General features: G+C 41.2%; 1 protein-coding gene across 2 annotated transcripts; it reads left to right on the forward strand.

Moving 5' to 3' along the window:
- Positions 1 to 2884: 2884 nt before the first annotated feature.
- Positions 2885 to 21931, forward strand: ARFGAP1 (ADP ribosylation factor GTPase activating protein 1). 2 transcript variants are annotated; one of them, XM_063404322.1, is made up of 13 exons: positions 2885 to 3021; positions 6427 to 6490; positions 7314 to 7423; positions 8358 to 8529; positions 9445 to 9545; positions 10213 to 10299; positions 10799 to 10895; positions 12257 to 12313; positions 12507 to 12539; positions 15632 to 15688; positions 17028 to 17087; positions 18186 to 18262; positions 18719 to 21931. In XM_063404322.1, exons 2-13 carry the CDS (start codon positions 6431 to 6433, stop codon positions 19044 to 19046), a joined length of 1239 nt encoding a protein of 412 aa, XP_063260392.1. In that variant the 5' UTR covers positions 2885 to 3021; positions 6427 to 6430; the 3' UTR covers positions 19047 to 21931. The 2 variants fall into 2 exon arrangements, with proteins under 2 accessions (XP_063260392.1, XP_063260393.1); XM_063404323.1 differs by lacking the exons at positions 15632 to 15688; positions 17028 to 17087.
- Positions 21932 to 23689: the final 1758 nt, after the last annotated feature.

The raw sequence follows: 23689 nt of genomic DNA on the forward strand, positions 1-23689 counted from the left end.
TTTGCCTTTAATATTTGAAGCTCAGGCTGTCAGCTATTCTAGAAGAAAAATTTTCAGGTATTTTTGTGTGATTTAAACCGAGTGGTAATGCCACTTCATTTATGTCAGGGACTGCAATATTTAATAACCAAAATCTAGTCTTAATAATAGATTAGAAAGGGTTTAGTGCATCTGTAAAACAGGGAAGAGTGAAAATGAATGCTCCTTGGTTTAAATCCTATTCCAGAGATTTTCTTTTTCCCCTAAGAAGTTTCAAAGCCATCATACAAAATCATTAACTTACAAGCAAAATTGCACAGTAGGTAGCTTATCTTAGTAAGTTTCCACTTGCTATTAGTCTTCTTCACTGCAATTATGGTGAACTTATTCATGAAATCTCTGCAGAATTTGGCTCTAGCTGTTTTCTGTGCTCTCAAATCAGACTGACCTTTACATGTTTGCATATTGTCCTTTTGAAGCCAAGCAAAATTATTTCTATCAGGAAAATCTCAACATGGAAAACAGCTCAAGGATACTGTGACTGCCTTGTATTATTTTATGCTGTAATTTGTTCCTTATCATCATGTTTCACATGTTCTTGACATTGGGCATAACAATTATAACAATGGCAATTGTGCTAAAAATATTTGTCTTTTAGTTTCAAGCTAGAAACAGCTTATAAGCAGATAAAGGGAACAAGTAGGGAAGGCAGTGCTGGCTTCCTTTGCAAATGTTTCTTCTTGGCATTATTATCCATTATCTCAGAATAGACATTTGCCACACATTGCAGAGATGGGGAGAGAGCTATGCACCCATCCCAAATTCCAGGAACGGTGCGAATTGGACTTGCCAGGGAATGGCACACATTTACTGGCTTGCTGAGAAAGACAAATGTTTGTGGCATCCCTTCATTCCTGCTGCACAGCAGACAGCCCAGTCCTGCAGCCCTCACATAGGTGAGTTTTCTGCTCACTGCGTGTCTGGGGTTGAAGATGACTCCTGGCTCAGGCTGTGAGCACACACATTCACCCAGAACCACTGCAGAGCCAACGCCAACACAAATCCCTGGATTATCTACCAATTATATGGAAAAACAAAGATTAATATGCTCATTAGACCCTGTAACACAGCATTTGTGTAATGGGAACCTCATTGCCTGTTGGTTCACGTTTACCAGAAAATGACGGTGCTTATGAGAAGAGATTACTTTCTTCTTAACTGGAAAAGCAAATTATTTAAGCCGAGTTTGCTTTATATTTCATACCCCTTCCTCTGTCGGCCTTACACACGCACACTTAAGGGCCCATTATCTTCTCATTGATGTGAGGGCATTATGTGTGTAGCCACCATTAATGGTAATGAAAATGGCTCCTGTTAATCTCCCGTGTGCTGATAGTCAGATAATAGCCTACTTATTAAGTACAGAGGCCAGACTAGGAGTTGTACTGAAATGAGCAGCGTATTGTCTCTGTGGGATTCAGACGTAAACACTAAATCATTGCCCTGTGCCTGCAGCTGATGATTAAAAAGAAGTTAGCGATAGAATAAATGTGCTCGCCTGGCCTGTGCTTCCAAGCACCACAAGGCAACTCTGGGTGCTCTTTCCATCTGATCTACCCTCACCTTTGGGAGGATCTCTGGAGACAAAATCCTGAATTGGAAAGGACACACAACGATCATTGAGTCCAACGCACTTTTGGGGGCTTCCTTGCACAGGAAATCCCCAAATCCCACTCTGTCCTTCCTTGAGAGCATCGTCCAAATGCCCTGCCAGCCTTGGGGCTATGACCATTCCCTGAGGAGCCTGTTCAGTGCCCAGCCACTCTCTGGGGGAAGAACTTTTTCGTAATATCCAACCTAAACCTCCCCTGATGCAGTTTCAGCCATTCCCTTGTGTCCTGTCACTGGTCACCACAGAACTGAGATGGGAGCTGCTCCTCCCCGTCCTCTCATGAGGAAGCACAGACCTCGATGATGTCTCCCCTCAGTCTCCTCTTCAGGCTGAACAACCCAAGGACCCTCAGCTGCTCTTCTAGGCTTTCCCTAAACCATTTTTCATCTTTGTGGCCTTCTCTGGATGCTCCTGAGTAGCTTTAGATCCTCCATCTATTGATCGGGGTGCCCTGAACCATCCCAGTGCTCCAGGGGTGACCACAGCAGAGCTGGGCGTGAAGCTGGGGGTACAACCAGCCCCTCAATCTGCTATTCCCAGCCTGGGAGCAACACGGGGCATCACCCAAAACCCTGCTTCGCTCACACCAATAAGTGTGTGAGGAAAAAATCACATAATTCCATATAAACCACCCCCACGGGCAGTCTCCCCTCAGGGATAAACCCCGGGGGTCGTTTTTGCAGCGTGGAACAGCACCGAGCGCCGCAAGGTTCGCTTTAAAGCTTTATTTCAGCTTTGCTCGGGTGAAGCAAATCCCTTAAACTTCTCTCCGGAGCACGCGGGGCTGGATATTCCGGGATTTTTCCGGCTCTCCTCAGCCCGGCCCGGCCCGGCCGGCCCGCAGCGGGTTAAGCCGGGCGCCCACAATGCCTCGCGCCCTGCAACGTCGGCGGCGTCGGGCGGGACCGGGCCGCGGCCGGCACCGGGATCGAGACCGGGAGCGGGACCGGGATCGGGATCAGGACCGAGATCAGGACCGAGACTGCCGCAGCGCTGTTGCTCAGGGTCGTGGTGCGTCCGTGTCCCCGCGGCTCCCCGCGCCGGGGCTCGCTGTGCCGGGGCCGCCCGTGCCCCCAGCCAGCGCTGAGGTGGCGGCGCTCGGGCCCGGCCCCCGCGCTGTCACACAGGACGGTGCCGAGGGCGGGCGAGGTGCGGGTGCCAGGCTGGCGTGGCGGGCAGGAGGCGTCTGCCTGCCCGCTATTTCAGCTATTTCTGCGTTATTTTCTTGCCTAGAAAGCAGAGGCCGGAGGGCTCGGCGGAACCCGGCCATGTTCTGAGGGAGGCTGCAGGACCTCGCTGGGATCCGGGTACCGCAGGTGTGCCTGAAGGAATCGCCCTTCTGTCGGCCCTGCGAGGCGCTGGGTGAGCGGGTGAGTGTCAGACTGCGCCGCTTTAAAACTGTGCTCCGGTCTTTGATGTATTCGTGAAGGAGAGCCGTGCCAGCTCCGTGGAGGTGGGCGCAGTGTGTGATTCCAGAGGTTTCTTCAGCCTCTGTGGCCTTTTTGCACTGGTGGGACTCACAGGGAGCCTTCAGGACCATGAAGTCACCAGGCCACGTCACCCGCTGACTCTTCGTGTACTGAATTGCAAAGCCCTTTGCAGGTTGGCTCTGAATTTGCTGCTGCATCAGAGGAGCAAAGTCCTATTGTGTATTATTTCCACTTCTAGTGCACTTCTGCATTTTTGTTTAGCAAACTAAAGATTTCCTAACCAGGAAACTCCTATAGTGTCCATCTAGATTCTGCTTTGGGAGCAGATTGTTTGGGAATTAAGAATCTGATATTGGTCTGTATGAAGCTGTCTCTTTCCACTTTGGAACCCTTGTAAAAAATATTTATGTTATTCAATGGAAACTTACTCAGAAAGGAAACCTTTTCTTCACTGCTTATGTCCATTTATATTAGATCAAAACAATGTCTATTTCTTTAAGAATGCTTCTTTCTTCAGTATTTAGTTATGAAACACAAACAGCACAGTAGATACATGTCCAGTACCAGCTACCAGGCCTCAGCTTTCTGGTGATATTCAATGATAATCTGAACCCTTAAAACTTTGTGGGAAAAACATTAAAATAAACTAGGCATCTCTAAAGACGTTACCTATTAGAAAGCTTAGAACATGACGTTTTTACTTTGTCCTTTATTTCCAAATGCTTTTGTGGAGGAGCACAAGGTGAAAAGCTGGTGCCTCCTCCTTTTCTTGGATGTCATGGTGTGGATGAAGCTCTGCCTTCCCCTCAGACAGACGTGGTGGTTTGGGCAGGGAACTTGGTGCATGTGGAATGGGGGTATGTTCAGACTGCAGCCATCAAAGCCTTTCAGTTTTTGTTTAAAAGAAGTTAGTTATGGCAGAACCAAAAGCAATTGCTTCCTCTGTCACCTTGGAGCTGGAGATCTGAAATTCATGTACGAACACTGAAGGGGGGTGGATATTGGCTGCTGAAGGATGGATGGAACTTTCTGCTCTGCAGACAATTCCTGGCACGTGCAGAATTGGGGTGGGAAGAGGCTTTCCTGTTCAGCTGCAGCACTGCTCATCTGCCATTGAGCCTGGAAGGCCTCTGCATTTAGACTGCCTTTGTTGGTTATTCTGATTGAAAAAGGAGAAAAATGCTAAAGGGGGGTAGAAGTAAGAGAATTGAGCATCCAGCCAAAGAGAGGAGCCTTGGAAGCTGTCAGTAATGTACAGGAAAATGCTGGGGAAATTCATTCCTGGGAAGAGGCATTGACGTGTCAAGATAAAGCAGCAATAATGGCAGAGAGGAGGGCCCAGAGGGTGCACTGTTGTCTGTCTGGCTGTTCCTGCTGAGTTATTTACTTAATTTCTGTACTGCAAAAGAAGATTTCTCCATTATCTCACCAGGGACAAATAGTGGAATTGAAAATGTGAACTGGGAGTCATGAAAATGTATTTATGGTTGTTATTTAGGACAAGCAAATGCATGTAGTGCTATCTCCCTGCCTGCTCACATGCACATGAGTAAGTTGAGGAAGATTAAATGTTATTGAAATGCTGTTGGAAAAGGTGTATCATTATATGAGGAGCCACTTGCCACTTTCATTCTCTTGTTCTGAAAGTTACACAATTTTTATTAGATTATTGATAAAAATATCTGTGCTAGTTATACTTTATTGCAGGATGACAGGAATATTTTATTCACCACTGTGTGGAGTAACCTTTTGAGTCTAAAACACTTTTATCACTATTACCTGGTTTTGCCTAATACAAAGTAATTAAGGCTGAAAGGGTAGCACATTCTAAACATCAGTGAAAGTACTGCCCCTAAAATTCCATAGAATTATGCATTTGTCAACAAGATATTTACAGAGGAAAAAGTGCTTTAGATAAAAGGAAGTGAGTTCTGCTGCAAACACACTGTGCTTTTAGTGTCAACACGTAGGTACAACAGTGAGCTTTGTCCTCTCTGAGTCATGTTATCTTAGCTGGTGATGCACAGAACTATTTATTGGACTGCTCTGCTCTAGGGATTTCTAAGAAGTTGATGTCAGTCATACAAATGCAATATTTCCTTACCTGGAGCATTTTACCTTTTAAACACCTTTCTTTTATTTATTTAAGATACATCCTCCCTCCATCCCTTAGGGCTGTGGCAGTTGTGTGTAACAATAATTTACCTTCTAAAATTATTGTGAGATTGTTAATTTTATTGATGTTCTAAGGACTTCTAATTATTTAGTCAAATAGCAGAGTGAACCAGTGTCAGAGAGTTGCATAAAGGCATTTTTGCCTCTCACACCAGTGTTTGGTGAAAATATCAACCTGCTGGTTTATGCTTTGTATAAACTGGCCACTAAGCTTGACATTTAGTAGTTAGTGCTGTTTCTAGAAAGCTTGGTGACTTCTGTCTTTTATTACATCTTAGAAGTTTGTTTTCTGGAGTGGAAATGATAAGATGGAGAGGAAGTAAAAAGGGAGAACAAATGCTATTTATTTAGAGTTAATTTAAATATGATGCTATTAGTTGGTAATAGGAATTTATTTTTTATCTAAATTGTAGCTTTATGCTGAACCCTACACTAGAGTTCTTCAAATCATGAGTGCCTGATGTACTTTGAATTTTTCCAGGCTGTGTACTTTGTGTGAATCACACTTTTTGTCTTAATGTGAATTTTATCCATAGGTTGACACTGCTCCCTGCTGTTTTCTGCGTCATAAAAATTAGAGTGAAATGATGTGGTCTGCCAGTGAGGCATGCCTGTTGAATTACAATTCTACTTTGTGTAAAAGGTCCCAATAATTGCCTTAATTTCTTAGAACTTGGTTGACGAACAAACTCTATTTCTGGAAAATTACAAATTCTTGTATCAACTAGCAAGGGCTTCTTTTAGCAATGTGTTCTGCAGTCTGAAGTGTAAGAGTTTCTGCTATTATTGCAGAGGTCTGATGAGTTGTGTGCCTGTGATTCCATGAAATCATGGATATTGGGAAAACATCAGGAAGGGCAGTGCTGGGAGCAGCATCCACTGGAGTCTGTTTAGATACCACTTGTGGCATAGACCCACTTGTCAACCTTAATGACTGCATTACAGCTTTCCACTGATGGAGTTAAGATGAATAAACCCCCCAAAAGTACAAAGTAAATGGAAAAATAAGGTTGTGGGGTTTGTGCTGGTTTGGTTTTTGTTTTTTCTCTGCAGCTGGTTGTGAGTCAGGTTTGATTCTTGTCATAGAGCTGTGCTTGTGAGGTGCTGAGTGTCCGACCAAAGTCAAATCCATGATCATGACTTAGTTTTTTTCTTTTTCTCCCTTTGCAGAATCATGGCAAGTCCAAGAACAAGGAAAGTCCTCAAGGAAGTCAGAGCACAAGATGAAAACAATGTGAGAAAATCATGATCTTTAGATCAGTTTTGTAGATTGAATTTGCTTTTTACCTACTCCAAATATGCACTGGGGTCTGCTACAGCTGCTGTTGTCTTTGTGCTATGGCTCACTAATGCTAACATAGAAATTTGGATATCTCCTTTATGCATTACAATTCACTGCTGCATATTTGGCACAACTATTTCAGAAGTTCTAGTAATGCTGGAACCCCGGGGGTCTTTTCAACAAGTGGTGTCTGGGGCACAACTTAAATTAAAGTGATCTACTTAAGTAGCTTGATTATACCTTAAATGTCATAGTCCATTAAAAGATCCAGTTTTATTTATATCAATACATTAAATCTTGAGTGGTGAATCCCATCATAAAACTGAAGTTGTTGCACTGTATGAGCAATTCTAAAAGCTACTTCTAAAGAAAAAAAATCTGTTTAGATCTGCTACCATTTACTGCCAAACTGTAGAGACTGAAAAAATGTTCCAAACTTTAAATAGTGCATTTTTATTTTGCCAAGGAAACCTCAGGAATTCAGTTTGGTTACTTCCTTTCAAGACAATGAAAATGAAGTCAAAATGAATTCTTTGCATAGTAATTTCTATTTGCTTGTCTGTATTTCCTCACTGGTTTTTGGTAGTTGGTGCAGTAATGAATGAATACCTGAAGGAAGTTTATGATGTGAGGGAAGCTGTTTCCAAGCACTAAGAACCCTTCTTTCTGAAATTATTTTCAGTGTGTGATATTCTGATGATTTGCCTTTTTGAGCTGTGAAAACTCCCATGGGCAGTGGTGGCAGCTTGCAGAGATAACTCTTTTTCTCTCCCAGGTCTGTTTTGAGTGTGGTGCATTTAACCCCCAGTGGGTGAGTGTGACCTATGGAATTTGGATCTGTCTGGAGTGCTCAGGAAAACACCGAGGCTTGGGAGTTCACCTCAGGTCAGCCTTGCCCACAGACCATGGGCTGAGTTGCATTACCTTGTGGCTGTGAGCAGCACGTGTTGGTTTGGAATGTATAGAATGTCTCAAATCCCACCTTCCACTGGGAGCTTTGCTTCATGCTCCTCTCCAAAGTGGGCTTTGCTCTCTGTGCTTTGTAACTAGCTGCGTATAAAACTACTCTAAACCCAGCTTTGTTCTGTTCAGGAGATTTCTTTTTTCTTTGGAATATAAATGATAGTTTTTGTTGTTTTCTGAGAACCCTACTCAGCTGAGATGGGGTTCTCACAGCGTGTGTGTAATAGGGCCAAAGCAGGGAACAGTTACTCAAATGAGGGAGAGAAAGTCCAAGAGGGAAATCACCAAAGCAGGGAGGCCATTCAGAAGTACATTCTTTGCTTTTTGAGGGGTGGTTTGAAGCTCATTAGTGAGTAGAGGTTGCATAAGAAAGGAGTATTTGGAACTGTTCTGTATGTGGCTTGGAGGAAGAGATGAAATTTCTGAGATGAGGACGTAGAATCAGAGAATTGCCAAGATTCAAAAAGACCTCTAAGATCATCGAGTCCAACTGTCAAAATACATGATAATAGACAGAAAAAGAAAATTGCAGAGTGAAGTATGGGAAAAGTTTCTGTTACATAGTGGGCTAGATTAATTCCTGGACTTTGAAAGAAGCTGCTTTTTCAGTCACTTGCCTTCTGTTGACTGTCTCCTTTAAATGCCAATAAGTGACATGATTTTGGCTTATTTCAGTGAGGATCTGCCCACCTTCTTATGATAACTTGTCTTTCTGTACTTGGAGACTTCTCTAGCATGTTTATACTCTCAACTTTTGAGATAGGTTGTATTAAGCTTTTTTTGTCACTGTTGATACAGCAGGAAATTATAACAAGCTGTGATCTAATTTTTTACTTTATTTTAAACCTGCTTTCAGTTTTGTGCGTTCTGTAACCATGGACAAGTGGAAGGATATTGAGCTGGAGAAAATGAAGGCTGGAGGTAACAGCAAATTCCGACAGTTCTTGGAGTCTCAAGATGATTATGATCCATGCTGGACAATGCAAGAGAAATACAACAGCAAAGCTGCAGCTCTGTTTAGAGACCAGGTAAGCTCAGTTTTACGTGTGTCCTCACCCCTATGATCTGAAAATATGGAAGTGTAAGCACTTGGTTTGGAAAGGAGGGAAAGTTGCAATTTTTTGGACCTCTGCAGTGGTTCCTGAAAAGGTATATGTGAGAGAGTGAAATCCTGGGAGAGATAATGTAAATCTGAATGAGTTAATGGCTCAAGTATTTGGCAGAAGAGAAAAGGAATGTTGTCCTGCCAGGGAGATAAGGTGGGGTTAGAAAAGAATGTCTTGGGCAGGCAGGAGCTTTTCTGGACTAACTTCCTTATTTTGGGTAACTCTCTCTAATTTAGCCCAAGGGTATCCCAAAGGTCTGGTACCTCAGAGTTGGCAGTCCAGAACTGCCCTCTTGGGACCCTAAAAGTCTTAGAGTGCTTCTTCCCAAGTCTTGTAAGAGTTTTCTATTGAAATTTTCATTTCCACTTTTAGCTGAGGTAGCTGTGATTTTGCTGCAGTTTGTTGCAACTGTTTAGTCATTGGAGCTGTCTCATCCTCAATTCACTGCAGTTCACTACTTCAGCTGTTCAGTTTTATCCAAGTGATTTTTGATAAATCTTTAGTGTATGTAGTAACATACAACAATAATGTAGTTCTGTTCCTCCATTATTGTGTGATTAGTGCTTACATCTCTTCATTAATCCAGTCTTTCCTCTTCAAACCAAACCTGCCTCTTTGAGGAAATTGTCTATTTTCTATTTCAGTTGCCTGAAATAAAACCTGTGTTCAATTCAACATCACAGCCCAAGAGTCAGAAAAAAAATGGTCTCTTGTAAAAAAAAGGTTAATTAATCCAGCAGCAAATTGGAAAAATGACTTGTCCTAATGTTACAGAAGCAGTTTATAATTTGTATGAAATCTCTGACTTGTCATTCTTGACTATTCTGCCACTTGTAGGTAGCTACAGTAGCTGAAGGCAAGGAGTGGTCCATTGAAACTTCCCCTGCCAGGAACTGGACCCCGCCTCAGCCGAAAATGTCCCTGTCCTCTGCTCACCGGTACGTGCCCTGCTCACCTGATGTTGGTACAGATACAGCATCACACACAGGCACAGCACCAACACCTCATGGTTTCACATCTGCTGGGTTCACCCTGTTGGTGCTGGTGTCTGAACAAGCTGAAGTTATGCAGTAACAGGACTTTGGTTTTGTAACAATTCCCACCCCTTGCACCTGAGCCTTAAACCGTGGCAGAGAGAAGTGAGCGAGAGCAGGGGCCAAGCCGTGCTTGTGTTATCCTGATTTATAATGCACCTGAAATTACACATTTGTGTCACTCACAGGTAGTGTGTGACATCCTCACCTTAACGATGATGCTGTGCCAGTTTGGGATTGGATGCCAGGGAAAAAGAAAAGTGACTTTTCCCTTCTGGTGCTAATTACCTGGGAGCATCAAAGCTGTGTACCACAGCAATTCTGTTGTTCTGCTTTTGCATGTGGTGTTTGGTACTCTGTGCACTAAAGATCCAACTTAACTGCAAAAGCAGTTGTAAATCAATGGAACAAGAGCTTTGTGCCTTTTAGTGGTTGCATTAGAGTTCCATTCTTGATAGATGAAATAAATAATCAGTTTTTAACCTGAATTATGGTGATATACATCAAGCTGCACTGCTGAGCTAGTGGGTTATGCTTAACGTGGCTTTGATTCTTCACTGTTTTATTTCAGTTCTGCTGGACAATCTCAAACTGCAACTGCCTCTTCTGACAAGGCTTTTGAAGACTGGTTAAATGATGATGTCAGCTCCTACCAAAGGTAATGCAATATTTACTGACTTTCTGAGTGCCTCTCTCTAGCACAACAAAACATTTGAAGCATTGAATAAAAAGTTTGTAATTCTAAATGTTATTGTGGTGGATTCCAAATCAGAGAATTCTGATTGTATGTTGTACCTTACAGTGATTTGAGTTAAACAGAGACATTTGTAAAGCTTCTTTCATTCCTTTTCTCATTTTCATGTATCACTTTATTACGATTTAATCAGCTTTCTGATGTCAGTGATCTGTTAAACCTGGAGAATCATTAAGACCACATTAGCTTGCACAGAGGAAATTCTATTGTGCTAGGATTCCTCAGTGGATCCTTGGTGTTTGTATGAAGTGAGTAGTTTTGTATTTTGGGTGCTGGGTGCTACAGGACTTTCTTCTCCAGGTGCAAAAACAATTGTCATTCTTCCATGCTTTTCAGTTCTTGTTTAATCTTTGTAATGGCTGTGTGCTGATACAGGTACTCTTTATTCCTTTTGCTGTGGCAGTGGCCAAGAGAATCGCTATGTGGGGTTTGGGAACACAGTAAATCCTCCAAAAAAAGAGGATGACTTCCTGAACAATGCCATGTCCTCCTTGTACTCGGTAAGGAATTGCTTGGAGCTTTCTGAATTACTGTTTTCTTTTGGTTTAGCCTCTGTTATGGGAGAGTATGAATGGAGAGGAGAAACTGAAGACTGCAGGTGGATATGGAGAGGTGCAGAGTATTGGCTGTATTCTCAAAGAGTGAAGAAGATACTGGTGGACTTTAAAAGGCAAAATGGAGAAACTTGAGCCAAACTTAAGAATTATATCTAGTATCAGTTCATAGAAATAAGTGAGGATATAGCAATGGATTAAAAAATAATAATCAACAGTGCTGAAGGAAAAAAATGTAATTACCTGTAGGGAATAACTCTAAGTCTGTTAACCATATTAGGGCTTTTCAGAGGAAAACAACTGAAATGTGTGTGTATGTGGGTGCCAGAAGCCCTGAGCAGTGGTGAAAACATTTGAAATACTTGTGACAGGGTGTGAAGAGATAACAGCATATGGCTGAACAGTTGTCGTGATTCAAGTAGAGATGGTGAAAGATGCATTGTTGAAATAAAATGGGAATAAAGTCAGAGGCATTCAGGGCCATACTGGTGCTTTCATAGGCTGCAGTCACAGTGCTGAACAATATTTGGGGTTTGGAGTCATTTGGGAATACACAAAAATATCTTACCAAGGTTAGTGGCCAGCAGCCCTCGGTAGGACCTCACTGGCCTAAATACTCACATCAGGTTAAAAACTAAAAACTCACACTGTTTATTTAAAAAGAAATAAATAATTTCACTAAAACTTAACAGGGAAAGGTAATGCCTGAGCCTTTGAACAGGTTGATCACCATATTCCAGGTGATCCCACAGGCTGCTTGGTGTAGATCAGCTAAATATTTTCTAGGTATCTCACCATTTTTATGCCAGAGATTAGAAAGCACACTTGCAGTGTATTGCAGGTGAGCTAAGACAGCTGAGCAGAGGCAACACTGTTCTGTTCCTGTGAGCCATTCTTTGAGTCCTGGCTGGAATGCCCTCGTGTGAGCACAGACACACATTGCAGTGTGCCCTGAAGTCCTGTGTTTCTGAGAAGCTGAGTTCCTTGCATGGGTGTTCATCCTGGTGAGAAAAACAATTTGCCTTCCACTGCGTGGGATGATTTTTCCCCACACTTGCAGCCATTTTTAGCAGAGTAACATCTGAAACACTCTGGCATCTTCAAATTCACACAAATACTGGAAGTGCATCACTATATTTCAGTTAAATGAGAGGCTCTAGTTTTTTTCTCAGTAGCAGGTAGTTCTTACGACTACAGATCAAGCTGTATTAGAGCATTTTGACCTAAGCTAATCTGTTTTAATGAGAACTTGGTAATTTGCTATTATTATTCACATGTAGCTCACGATTTTCTTGCTTTCTTTAAAGGGATGGAGCAGTTTTACAACTGGAGCAAGCAAAATTGCCTCAGCTGCTAAAGAGGGTGTAAGTAAATAAAATGGGGCTTAGTTAGCAGTGGAATGCCAGAGGTGGTGGTATGGGTATTTTCTTTTCACTGTAAAATTCTGCCAAAGCTCCATTACCTTGGAGAGGATCATGCAGCATTTCTACATGCATGTCTTTAAAAATCAAAGGGTTTATTCCAGGTAAACCTGCATGTATTTGCTTCTCTTCACAGGCTACCAGATTTGGATCTCAAGCAAGTCAAAAGGTGATTATAGATTTAGCTCTTACTCAGCCTCATTGTCTTTAAGTGCCATGTGTTTGTCTGCACTAATTGATTTAGATTTGGTCATCAGCAGACCAGTGCTTTTTGCCTTCGTGGTGCACAGTAGTGTTCAGTTCTAGTTTTTAATTCCATGGGAATTGCAGTCAGCTGCAGTGGTCAGATTAAGCAAGAGACAAACAGGGATACTCTGCTCTTTGTTCCTGTTGGATGTATTGGAGAGGCTACAGAGCTTGCAAACTTAACATACCCCTCATTTAGTTCTGTGAATCTGAAATGTGGTCTAGCTTGAAATAGATTTCTTGATAAAATACAATGCAAACCATCTTCCCATGGCTAAAGCCTAATAAGATGTTAGAAATATGAACTGCTCAGTATTATTAATAAATCAACTTCCTTGTGTGTGTTTTAAAAAGTAGCAAAGACAAATGGATTTCATTTCTCAAACTGGGGTTAAAATAGAGACAGTCAGACCTGACTACACAGAGCTCTGACGTAAGCAAGATGGAAAAGTTTTAAATTCAAACGTAAAAATGTATAAAAGGATGGGATTCTTAATTTGCCTAGTTCTGAGTGAGATGCTAGTATTTACAGATGGTTCAGGAATTTTAATTGAACTATAACTCTTGTGTATGTGCAGCATTAGCCTGGTTTGCTTTCTGATAGGCATAGAAAGTATTGCTCACAGCCAATGTGCAGGTGCTGGTGTTCAGACAGGTCTATGCACTGGGATATTAATCCTTCAAATGGCCAAACTTGGACATGTTTGCAACAAAAATGTCTTGTTAAAGCACCCAAACTTCCTACCTCGAAGCTTTTGAAGTATTTACTGCTTGGCTTAAGGAAAACTAAGTTTTCTACAGGTGTTCCTCTTCACTCCCTCTGGCAGTTTTCCTTTTAGAAGCTGCTTTTTCTTTAGTATTATTAATAAATATAGGATTAAGTTTAAAAGCTCATCACATCTACTGACAAGGACCACAGCAACGTGGTGCTCTAGAGTCCAAGCTGTGTTACTGAAGGTTAAATTTTGTTCCAGAAACTTCTGACCCTTTACAGAACAGATGTAACACATTTTATATTCACTACATTGGTTAAAAGTGTATTTGGGGCCCAGTTACCAAACACATTTTACTGTTTCTCTTGTCAGGAGATGTTAAAAGCTGGAAAAGGTTCATGCTACTTAACTTGCCTGAAAAAATGCTGCCAAATTTTTGCTAAAAACTGCTTCTACCTTCCTTGCTCTTTTCTCTTTTGCTCTCTGGGTAAAGTTTTGGGGCTACAAGCAGCAGCCAGAGCCGGTAACACCCTCACATCTGTTCTTGTGCATGGACTCCTTGTCTGTTCGTGCTGAATATGTGCATTTGCTCTTGAGCTGTCTTTTCTTTTTCTGCCTTACGTCAAACCTGTTTAGAATAATGTTGTGTGTTTTGTATGGTAACATTTCTTCAAACCTACTTAAAATTTGTCAAGTTGGATAGAGATACCAAGCTGTGCACTGTCTGAAAATTGACTGTGCTGCTGTCCACACTCTGATGATTTCAGGATTTCTGTTTGCATGTCTGCCCCAGGAATGTGCCAAGAGCTGGGTGTTGCTGGAAGGCAGACATTGAATCAAGTGTTTGTAATGGTGGCTAGAGTGCTGTCCTAAATTCAGCAATAGGAAGGAAAGATGAAGTGATTTAGATGGAAATACAGTTGTATCCAAATCTTTCCATTCCACATTTACAAAATTATGTAGTTGAGTAAGAGGAATCAGGTTCTAATTCATCCTAATTCTAGCAGTGGCTCCACTTACATACCTGAACTGTTAGTCTGCATGTGTTACACTCTTGATTATAAAACATGAACTGTTTGCTGGGTTCAGTAAATTTCAGAGGGTTTTTCAAAGGTGAGAACACCCCTTTCTTGCTTTTCTTAAACACTTTTTAGCCTCACTTCCAAAGGTAGAAAGCCCTTTGTGATTTGCATTCATGTTTCTCACTGGGTGGAAGTGGGATTTCCTTTTGCCTTTGCTTCTCAAAGAATTTTTGTCCTGTAAGGAGTAGAAGTACTGGAGATAATGGCTGGGAAAAGGGGAGATCCTGGGAATGCTGTGGCTAAGGGAAAGGCTTCTTAAACACCTGGGAGTCAGAGGAGGAAAGATGTTTAAGGAGCTCCATTCCCAGGAGGAACATGAGTGAAGGCACACCCTGACCAGTGATAGTAATCAAATATGAACCCTTAGGAAATAAAACTTAATTGCCTGGCATATTGGCCCTTTGGATTAACCAGGATAAATCTTGAAGCACACAGTAGGATATGGTAATTCTGAAGAAAGTTTAAATCTATCAAAGGCTTATTATAGTAGTAGGGCAAGGAATGATTTGAGACAATTCTAAACCTGCTGTCCTTGTCAGCATTGCCTTAGGAAGGTAATTTTGTGATTTAGATTGTGGGCTTACATTTTTGTAAACTGCCTCTGAAGTGCAACATCCCTGTGCATCTTGTTCTGGATTGCAACAGATTTCTGAAGTTCATTGTTTTTTCTTCCTGCAAACCTGGAGCTTTAAAGAAAATAACAAAAAATTCTGTCACAGCTTTGGCTCTTGTGTATTGCTCAGAAACACTTGGGCTCTTACTAGCAGATGATAATTGGAGCACTACAGGACAAAGAAATAGGGGGAGATCAGCCAAAAGGATCTAATTCTATGAGTAATTTAATTAATATGGAAAAATAAGGGGGGGATGAGGACAGTTCTTCCAGCTGCAGGCATTAGCAGGGAGCCCATCCTTGAAACTGTTGCTTGGTTGCACCATTGCTTCTGCTTCCAGGGCAAGGTCAGATTTTGCTTGGGCTCTGGGCATCTATTGCCATGTGTATCTGATTTTAATTTATTGTCTTTTAATGTCTCCTGCAGCACTTTGCTGTGTGTGCTTTTCAGCTCATTCTGCTTGTATGAATCAAAGCTAAAGGCTTCTTGTGTTTTTGGAGATACTGCTGAGAAATGAGCCTGCAGAAGGTGTTGGCTGTGGGGTTTTATTGGGTTTTTTTAAAAAGAAAATATAACTGACTTTGTTTTTGTTTTGCTTTTAAATAGGCATCAGAGTTAGGTCAGACATTAAATGAAAATGTTCTCAAACCTGCACAGGAAAAGGTAACTGGTAATTCCTGCTAGAAACTGACTTGCAGAAAAATGCTTGTACTCACTCAGGGAGTGGTTGATTCCTCCTGCCACAGCTGCCCAGGTTCTCAGGGGCTCTTTCTGTAAAGGGGAAACATCAAACAAATCAAAGTTAGGCTGTTATCAGAGAAATATTAATGATGGTGAACTCCCTCCACCTACCTGTCTCATGTCCACCAGAGTCTGTCACATTCTTTCTTGTTAGATACCATTTTATAGATTTCGTGCTTTCAATAATGGAAGACAGAACAAGGGGAAAATGCACCCTAAAAGGATATAAGATCAGTTGTTTAAATATATATATATTTATATCTGTTAGTAGTTATATTTTGGAGTGTTAAGTTCCTAATGTTTTACCTACCTGCCAGCTTTATTTTAATTCAAACATCTTTTAACCATTTGAAGAGAATGTTTTAATCATATTGCAAACTAATTTCTCTTCCATTGTCTTTATTAGTTCACCATTCTTTACATGGCATTTCAAACAACAGGAGAAGACTCTAATTGGTTTTCTATTCCCTAGAATTATCCACAGCTTATTTCAGAGTGCTTAGATGCTTTCTTTTCAGGGTTATTTTTAGGGTGCATTTCCTTGAGCTGATTTTTATTTTGTAGGACAGTCTAATGAGAAATTATGCATTTTTTGTTTAAAAAAAAAGAGATCCATTTCCCTTAGGATGTTGTGCTGTTAGTTCTAAATAAGTGTTACTTTCTGAAATAAGTATTCTCTATGTGGTTATACAGAGTCACTTGCTTTGGAACAACTGCCATTTCTTAAGTGGTGAAAGGTTCCTGTTGTATTGTGTTCCACCAAAATTCAAAGTCCTTTTACTATTTAAATAAATATCTATAAAAGATAGAGAATAAAAGGGATCTGCTAAGTTTCTAAACACAGTCTTCAAGTGCAGTAGAATATATTGATAAAGCTTCATGTTTGCAGATGTTGTTTGTACTGGTGTTTGTATGCTCAGCAGTAGTGTAATGATACCTGAACTGTGTTTAAATGATACCTGCCTCAAACTGGGTGTGATACCTTCCTCAAACTGGGTGTGATACCTTCCTCAAACTGGGTTTTTAGCCACAGAAAATACCCACAAATTCAAAGAACTGAGCTTCACTCCACTATAGATCAACAAACTTCATTTATAATTTTCTTAACTTGGTTAGTTTTGCTTTAAATCTATTTTGGTTCTGTTTGGGGTTAGGGTTTTTTTGACATTTTAGCTGTTAAGCACAAATGAGCTTGTCTAAAGGTTTCAGTAATAATAAAAAATTCTTTTATGACTAATTACCAATACTTTGGTCCACATAGGTGAAAGAGGGGAAAATATTTGAGGAGGTCACCACGGGGGTATCGCAGTTGGCCAGCAAGGTATGAGGTGGCCTGCCTGGCTTTAAGGAGGCCCAACAAGTCAAGCCAGTCTCCATATTCTTATGAAAAATAATACAAAACCCCAATGCAGCTTTGGTCTGTGCTTGTGTTGAATAAGAAATTTGGAAAGCAGAGTTTTCAGCGGGCAGCACTTCTGTCAGGGTGTTCAAAGCTGCACAGGCATGGTGGTGTCCTCTTAGTAATTTAGAATGAGGACATGGGGTGGTTATAAACAGCAAAGAAAACCTGTGAGGGAATATGGAGACAGCTTGTGTTCATGGTACAGTAAATCCTGCTAATGCTCTGCACTTTCTCCTTTGCCTTCCGCTGCTCTCGGTGCTGGGGGATGTGGTAAGTGCTGTCTGAGGCTGCCAAGCACAGAAACCCTGCACAGACTAACACCTGCTGGGGTAACCTGCATGGTGGCACCCAGGAATGTGTGTCTTCTTCTAGCACTGGGAAAGTCAGCACTGGAAGCTCTCACATAGACCAGCTCAGTGTCTTAGGTTTGGTACTATTTGAATAAAATAAAATAAATTATGTTACCTGTTCTGTTTAGAGCCTGGCAACTCTCAGGCTGAATTCTGGGGTTTATCCTCCCTATCTCTAACTCATTACCTTCCGTGGTGTCACTTCAGAAGTTATATTTCTAATGCAATTCTAGGACTCAGCTTTTGGCCTGTTTTACGTGGGTATTGAAATATTGCTGAAACAGAGTGATAGTAGCAGTGTAGAACAGTAGAAATATAAATACAAGTTACATTAATCATAAAACATCAGTGCTTTCATTAAGTTTAATTTTATGTAAGGTCTAATTCCTGTATTTTTGTCAAGGAAGTCTAGGAGAGAATTCAAAAGATGTTACAACAATGGGTGAAAAAGCTAAACCTGTCCTACTTCCCCCCTCTTCCAGCAGCACAGTGCTGTCAACTGTATGTTCTTTACATCCACCATGTAATTGCCCATCAAAAACTCTTAATGAGCTGTGAGTTAAATGTGTTTGACTTATGGGAAGAGTTGTTCTGGCTTTTGCTCTTGGACTTGGCAGAGGTGTTGGTTCAGTCCAAATGAATGGAGTGTCTTTTTTTTTTTCTCTAGGTTCAGGGAGTTGGGAGTAAGGGATGGAGAGATGTCACCACTTTCTTTTCAGGCAAACCAGATGATAATTCTGACAGGTAATTTTTTGTTCTTACTTTCTATCTCTTTGAACACATAATTTTATCTCCTGTACATTCTCTGCAGTATAGTAGTGAAAGGTAATTTTTCAATATTAAGAACTTACTCTGTCTTTACTGAAGTCCTCCTCTATATAATAGGGAGGAATTCAATATAACTTTGTTTATAACTGTTTTTAAGCTGAGAACAAAGCAGTGCACAAATTTTGGTTTAAAACTTAACTCCAAATGCACATTCCCTTTCCCTGGGCCTGTTAAATCTCTTAACAAAATCTGTGAATTAGACAAAAAGCTTATGTCATTTGGAGCAATATTTAGCTCTTCCTTTATCATCAAGGGGTTTTTTTTAAGCAAAGAGCAGTAGAATTACAATTTTCTTTGGGGTCATTTATTTTTACTGTTATGTTTGGCATAACTAATTTATTTCTACCTTCCTTTCCCCTCACCTCCCAAAAGACCACCTGAGGGAGACAGCTACCAGAACAGTGGAGGGGAGGGCTACCAGAACAATGCTGTAGATCAAAGCTTCTGGGAGACCTTTGGCAACTCAGATGCACCAAAAGCTCATAAATCTCCAAGCAGCGAGAGCTGGACCTATGTGGACAATTCCACAGAGAAGAAGAGCTCGGATAGCTGGGACGTGTGGGGCTCGGGAACGGTCTCCAACAAGAACAGTAACAGCGACAGCTGGGAGAACTGGGAGACCAACTGGGAGAACGCAGGAGGGGAGAGCAAGACCAGGAAACCTCCTAAGGCAACAAAAAATGCGTGGGATGACTTTTAGAACTCTGTTAACCCTGCTCTGCACAGCTGGGAAAGGGAGGCTGTGCTGGCTGATGGAGGGGAGGAAGTTTTACACACACCTGGAGTATCATGGTTGACCTTTCTGATCTGTTTGTGCTTCCCATTCATTCTCCTTCCTTCTACCCCGGTATAGGAAAAAAAAAAAAAAGTAGCATCTGAATCTTTTCTTACATAAAGGTGGCTCTCCCTTTTTTAAGGATAGTGTTAAGTATCTCCTTGCACTACTGGAGCTGGCTACAGCAACCTTCTTAGCACTAATGTTAAAGGAAAGAAACCAGTGCAAGGACACTTCCATGGCACAGCCTTGCATGTGTAGGTTAATAGGTGTTCATCCAGTCCTCATCTAATTTGAGATTTGGGGTGTTTAATGCAAATAAGGGACAGGGTGTGACTGGGAAAGACAGCCATTAACTGGGCAAGCTGCAGATGGATACATCGAGTTTCAATGCCTTATGGATTGCTCTGACTGCAGGAGGTCTGGCAATTCAAGATGGTCTTTAACATATTTTTTATTGGAGCTTTGTTTTTAAACATTGTGACATTATTTTTTATTAGTTGAAAACTTATTTTTCTCCTTTAGAATTCAGAAGGAATCTAGAGCTAGATAATTTTTTGTGTAGACTTAAAGGTTTGACCTGAGCTCTCAAGGGATATCCAGAATGGCTCTACTTACTCAAGGAATTGAGTTTGCACTGTGCAGCTCTGCTACACAGAAAAGCAGAGCTGTGGTGTTTTCCTTCCTCACCTGAGCCCTTGCCCCAGTTTGAGTATTTTATGTATTCTCTTTTTTCTCTTTCTTCCTTTTACCTTTGTAGTATTTTATTAATTTTATTAATGCTGTTAAAAATGAAATCTTTCTGCTGCTTGTGTCATTCTGGACATCTGTTTGGCAACCTGGCAGTGAAAAAAAAAAAGATAAAGAAAATTCCAGCAAGAAAAAATGGATGGAAAATAGAGAACATTGAGGAAAGAGCTTGGCAGCAAACCCCTTTCAAGACGAGTAGATGTCTGGATTTAATAGTAAAATTTAATTTAAGCAGATGTTTTCCAAGTGATTCTTTAGTATGTCAAGCTGTATCTCTTTTTGTCATGTATTTCTCCACATTGTCTTCTTGGATCTTGTTAAAGAAACACTGTTTTGGAAACTTGAGAAACTCTGTCAGCATTAAGGACTGGAACAGGAGATTCAGTTATGTGTCAGTTTTGACCCAACAGATTGCTTTGCATGACACAAACCATAACTTCTAGAGAAGAACTGTGACTTTTAACATCAGAGTTATCATAGGTATCCCATTTTATTTTGGGGGATGGGTTGTGAATGTACCCTCAGCACGAAAACAATCAGCTCACTTGAAAACTCAAATCATGATGTTCTCTGTGGTCTGCTTTTCCAGCATGGAGTTCTTTCTGTGAACCCTGTGGATCTTATTACTTACCTAAAAGGCCTTTTCTTTTAAAAACTGGTTGATTTGTTCAACCAACCAAAGGTGTCAAAGTTACCTTAAATAACACTCCATTTCTTTTACTCCTCACAGAGGTTTTTGAGCAGATAGTAATAGCAACAGTTTAAAAAGGAAAGAAAATTAATTTCCTCATAAGTAGCATTTTAAAGGCTTAAGTCTGAGTAGAAGTAACTCTGTTTACAGCCTCAATCTGTATTTCTATTACTAGGATCTTTCAGATGGTGAACAGAATATTTTTCCAGTCTTCTCTCACCCTGCTCTGTGAGAGTTGGGATTTCTTTTTTTCCCCCTTGCTTCTCCTGAGAGTGTGGTCTGCAGCTCGTGGTCTCTGGGTGTCTGCAGCAGGACCCAAGAGCTGCTCCAGGCTGAGCCATTCCCAAGATGTCCCTGGTGTCACAGACCCTTTGGAAGTGCCAAAGGCACGGGAGCTCTTGGTTTGCAATGCTGCTCGTGGTACTGTGGGCAGCAGTTCACACCCTGACTAAAACAAGGATTTTGTTTTCTACTTTTTCTCCAGTTCTAAGTAAACTTTGTCATAGCTTAGCTGCATATCAAACATATCTTTGGTTTTTTATGCTTACACCTCTGTTGCCTCCTCATCAATGTGGCTGCTGCCCAGTCTGAAGCTGATTCAGCTTCTTCTGTACAAGTTTATTACAGTTTCTCTTTCATAAACCTCCTGAAATGGCTCGTGGCAGGAGAATCTTTTATTTCAGTCCACTCAGTCACTGGTATTGTGATGTGTGCGTGCACATTCTCCTCAGCTGTGAGCTTTGGCTGGGACAAAAGTGGTTTGTTTATGTATCACTTGCAGCCACGATTGGCATGAGCCATTTGTTTGTTCTTATTTGATTTTTGTAGCTTTTGAAACTTTTATCTTCTAAATCAAATGGACAGAACAGTTGCCATCTCTCTTTCTGCAGTGTTGTAGGGAAGCAACAAAATGCTGCAACTGACAGAAAGATGTTACTGGAAGATCCAAATAAACCAGTATAATGGCAGAAAGTGTAACTGCAGACACAAAACCAGTGTGCCAGCTGGTCAGTTTGATGGACAAATGGGCATTTTTTAGTGATTTGTCTGAGCCTGAATGTGTGATCATGCCTTCCAAAGGAGAGGACAAAACAAGGGCATTTTCTTTTTGCACACCCACTGTTCTATTGAATTTTACTTTTTTCAGAGTAGGTGTCTGAGAGGTTTCTGCACTATGAAGAAATGCATCCCATCAAGTTGCACATGCCAAGCAAGTGTTCACAAATCAGACTTTTTTATTTTTTAATTCCTCCTCGTCTCCCCAGACCCTCCCCTTTTGGCCTGATGAGGAGCAGAGGCATTGAGGGCTGTGGGGTCACCGTGGGCTCTGCCTGTGCTCTCATCCCACTCCCTGGAGTCACGGGTTTAAGTCACACAAGCAAACTGCCAGGAGATGTGCAGAAGGTGAAAATTGCTGCACCCATTAGACATTGCAATGGCTGATCCAAATCCACTGGTGAGCCAAGCTTTTATTTCTTTGTATGGCTTCAGCTTTGGAAAATAGCAGCTGGATTCCTGCAGGTACTCTGATACAAAAAAAAAGTCAAGAAATCAAACTAAGTGCCACTTGCAAAAGAGTAAAAGTTTTGGAGAATGCTTCCAAACATAATCCTTGGAGTTAGGGATTATTTTAAAATGTTTCATTTGTGTCTTGAAACCTGTTAATAATTAGTACAATTCAAGAAGTGCTTAGTCAGCTTTCCCTCATGGTTGAGACCTCAAGGATAATGCTGCTGCTTTTATTTTCCAGGCCAGACTGTAACATTCCATGGGTTCATAATGTACTTGTCAGTGTAATGGTCTGTGCAATAATTTAACAAGTGTAGATAAAACCTTTGTTTAATCCAGGATACATTTAAAGATACAGTGGTCCTCTTGGAGAGTAGCAGTCTACACAGGTATTTCAGTTCTTAGCTTATTTTGGCTGAAATACTAAATTTCAGTGACACAAGTAAAGGTTTTAGCAATCAGTGATTTAAACAGAAATCAAGAAACATTTCCATGGCCATTATTAAGAGTTTGATCCTAGTGGCTGAGTGGTCTCTAGCTGCAGAACCCTCTTTCATTTCCATGCCAGCAGAAACTTGGTCAGTCTGGAGTACTGTATCTTTAATTTTCCTGCTCTGTTTTTTTGTGAAGTTCACAGGAATGGCGATTTCAGTGAACACTATTCATTGTTCTGTAGAGTGGTTCTGGACTTGAACTGCAGTGTCATCTTTTAAAGAGTATTATAATAAAGCAAAGAGATATGGAGCAGAACGGTGGTCAGCCCTTTTTCAGGAGACTTCAGTTAATTTTCAGCCAGGTGCTGGTGTCAGGCATGTTCTTCTCTGCCAGTAACAAAGGATGAAGGAAGCTGCCAACATTAATAGAGCCAAAACCATCTTTATGTTTCACTGGAGTTTCACAGTCCAACTTCTAACTTACTTAGGAGCAGTTTGGACCCCTTGTTTGCCTCCTTATTTAAGGATATCTATAACTAGCAGTTAAGGTGCAGATAAATTTATGTACTCTGAGGTTTTTATTAGCTTGTCTACAGAGGCACTTACTACAGCAGAAAAAGGTAACTTAAAGCAGTTTTCCTGCTAGAAGCAGGAGTCCTCTGCCAAAACCTTCAGCTGTGGTGGTGTTCCACATTCAGATTCCAGTTTCCTTCGTGAGCCAAGTAGCCATGTGAGTCCTCCAGATGACTGCACCTGGCTTTGTGCAAGTTTAAAATATCTTCTATTATATTCTTGGTCAGCAGGACTGAATCCTACTTGCCCTGTAGAGGTAATTTTACTGGTTTTTACACCAAAAAAGTGGATATTTGTGATTGATAACATCACTGGTATTCCACAGACAGGCTGTGTCCATTGTTCCCTAAGGGCTCCTGTGGGGGGTGCTAATTTTTCACAGGGGATTACTGAAGTAAACAGGACATGCTGGTTCTGGAGAGAGGATTTGGGCCCTTTATTCTGACAACATCCAGAGTTAATGACCTGGAAACCAAACACTGTGGAAACAGTGATGTGTGTTCTGGATTTGAGACAGCAAAAGCTGATAGAAAAAGTGGAGTCTAGACCAGAAAACACTAAGAGCAGAAGACACAAGTCTTGGACTTGAGGGAGGACAGGTCACTGCTGCA

This window comes from Prinia subflava, chromosome 8 (assembly GCF_021018805.1).
Source record: "Prinia subflava isolate CZ2003 ecotype Zambia chromosome 8, Cam_Psub_1.2, whole genome shotgun sequence".
NCBI lineage: Eukaryota > Metazoa > Chordata > Aves > Passeriformes > Cisticolidae > Prinia > Prinia subflava.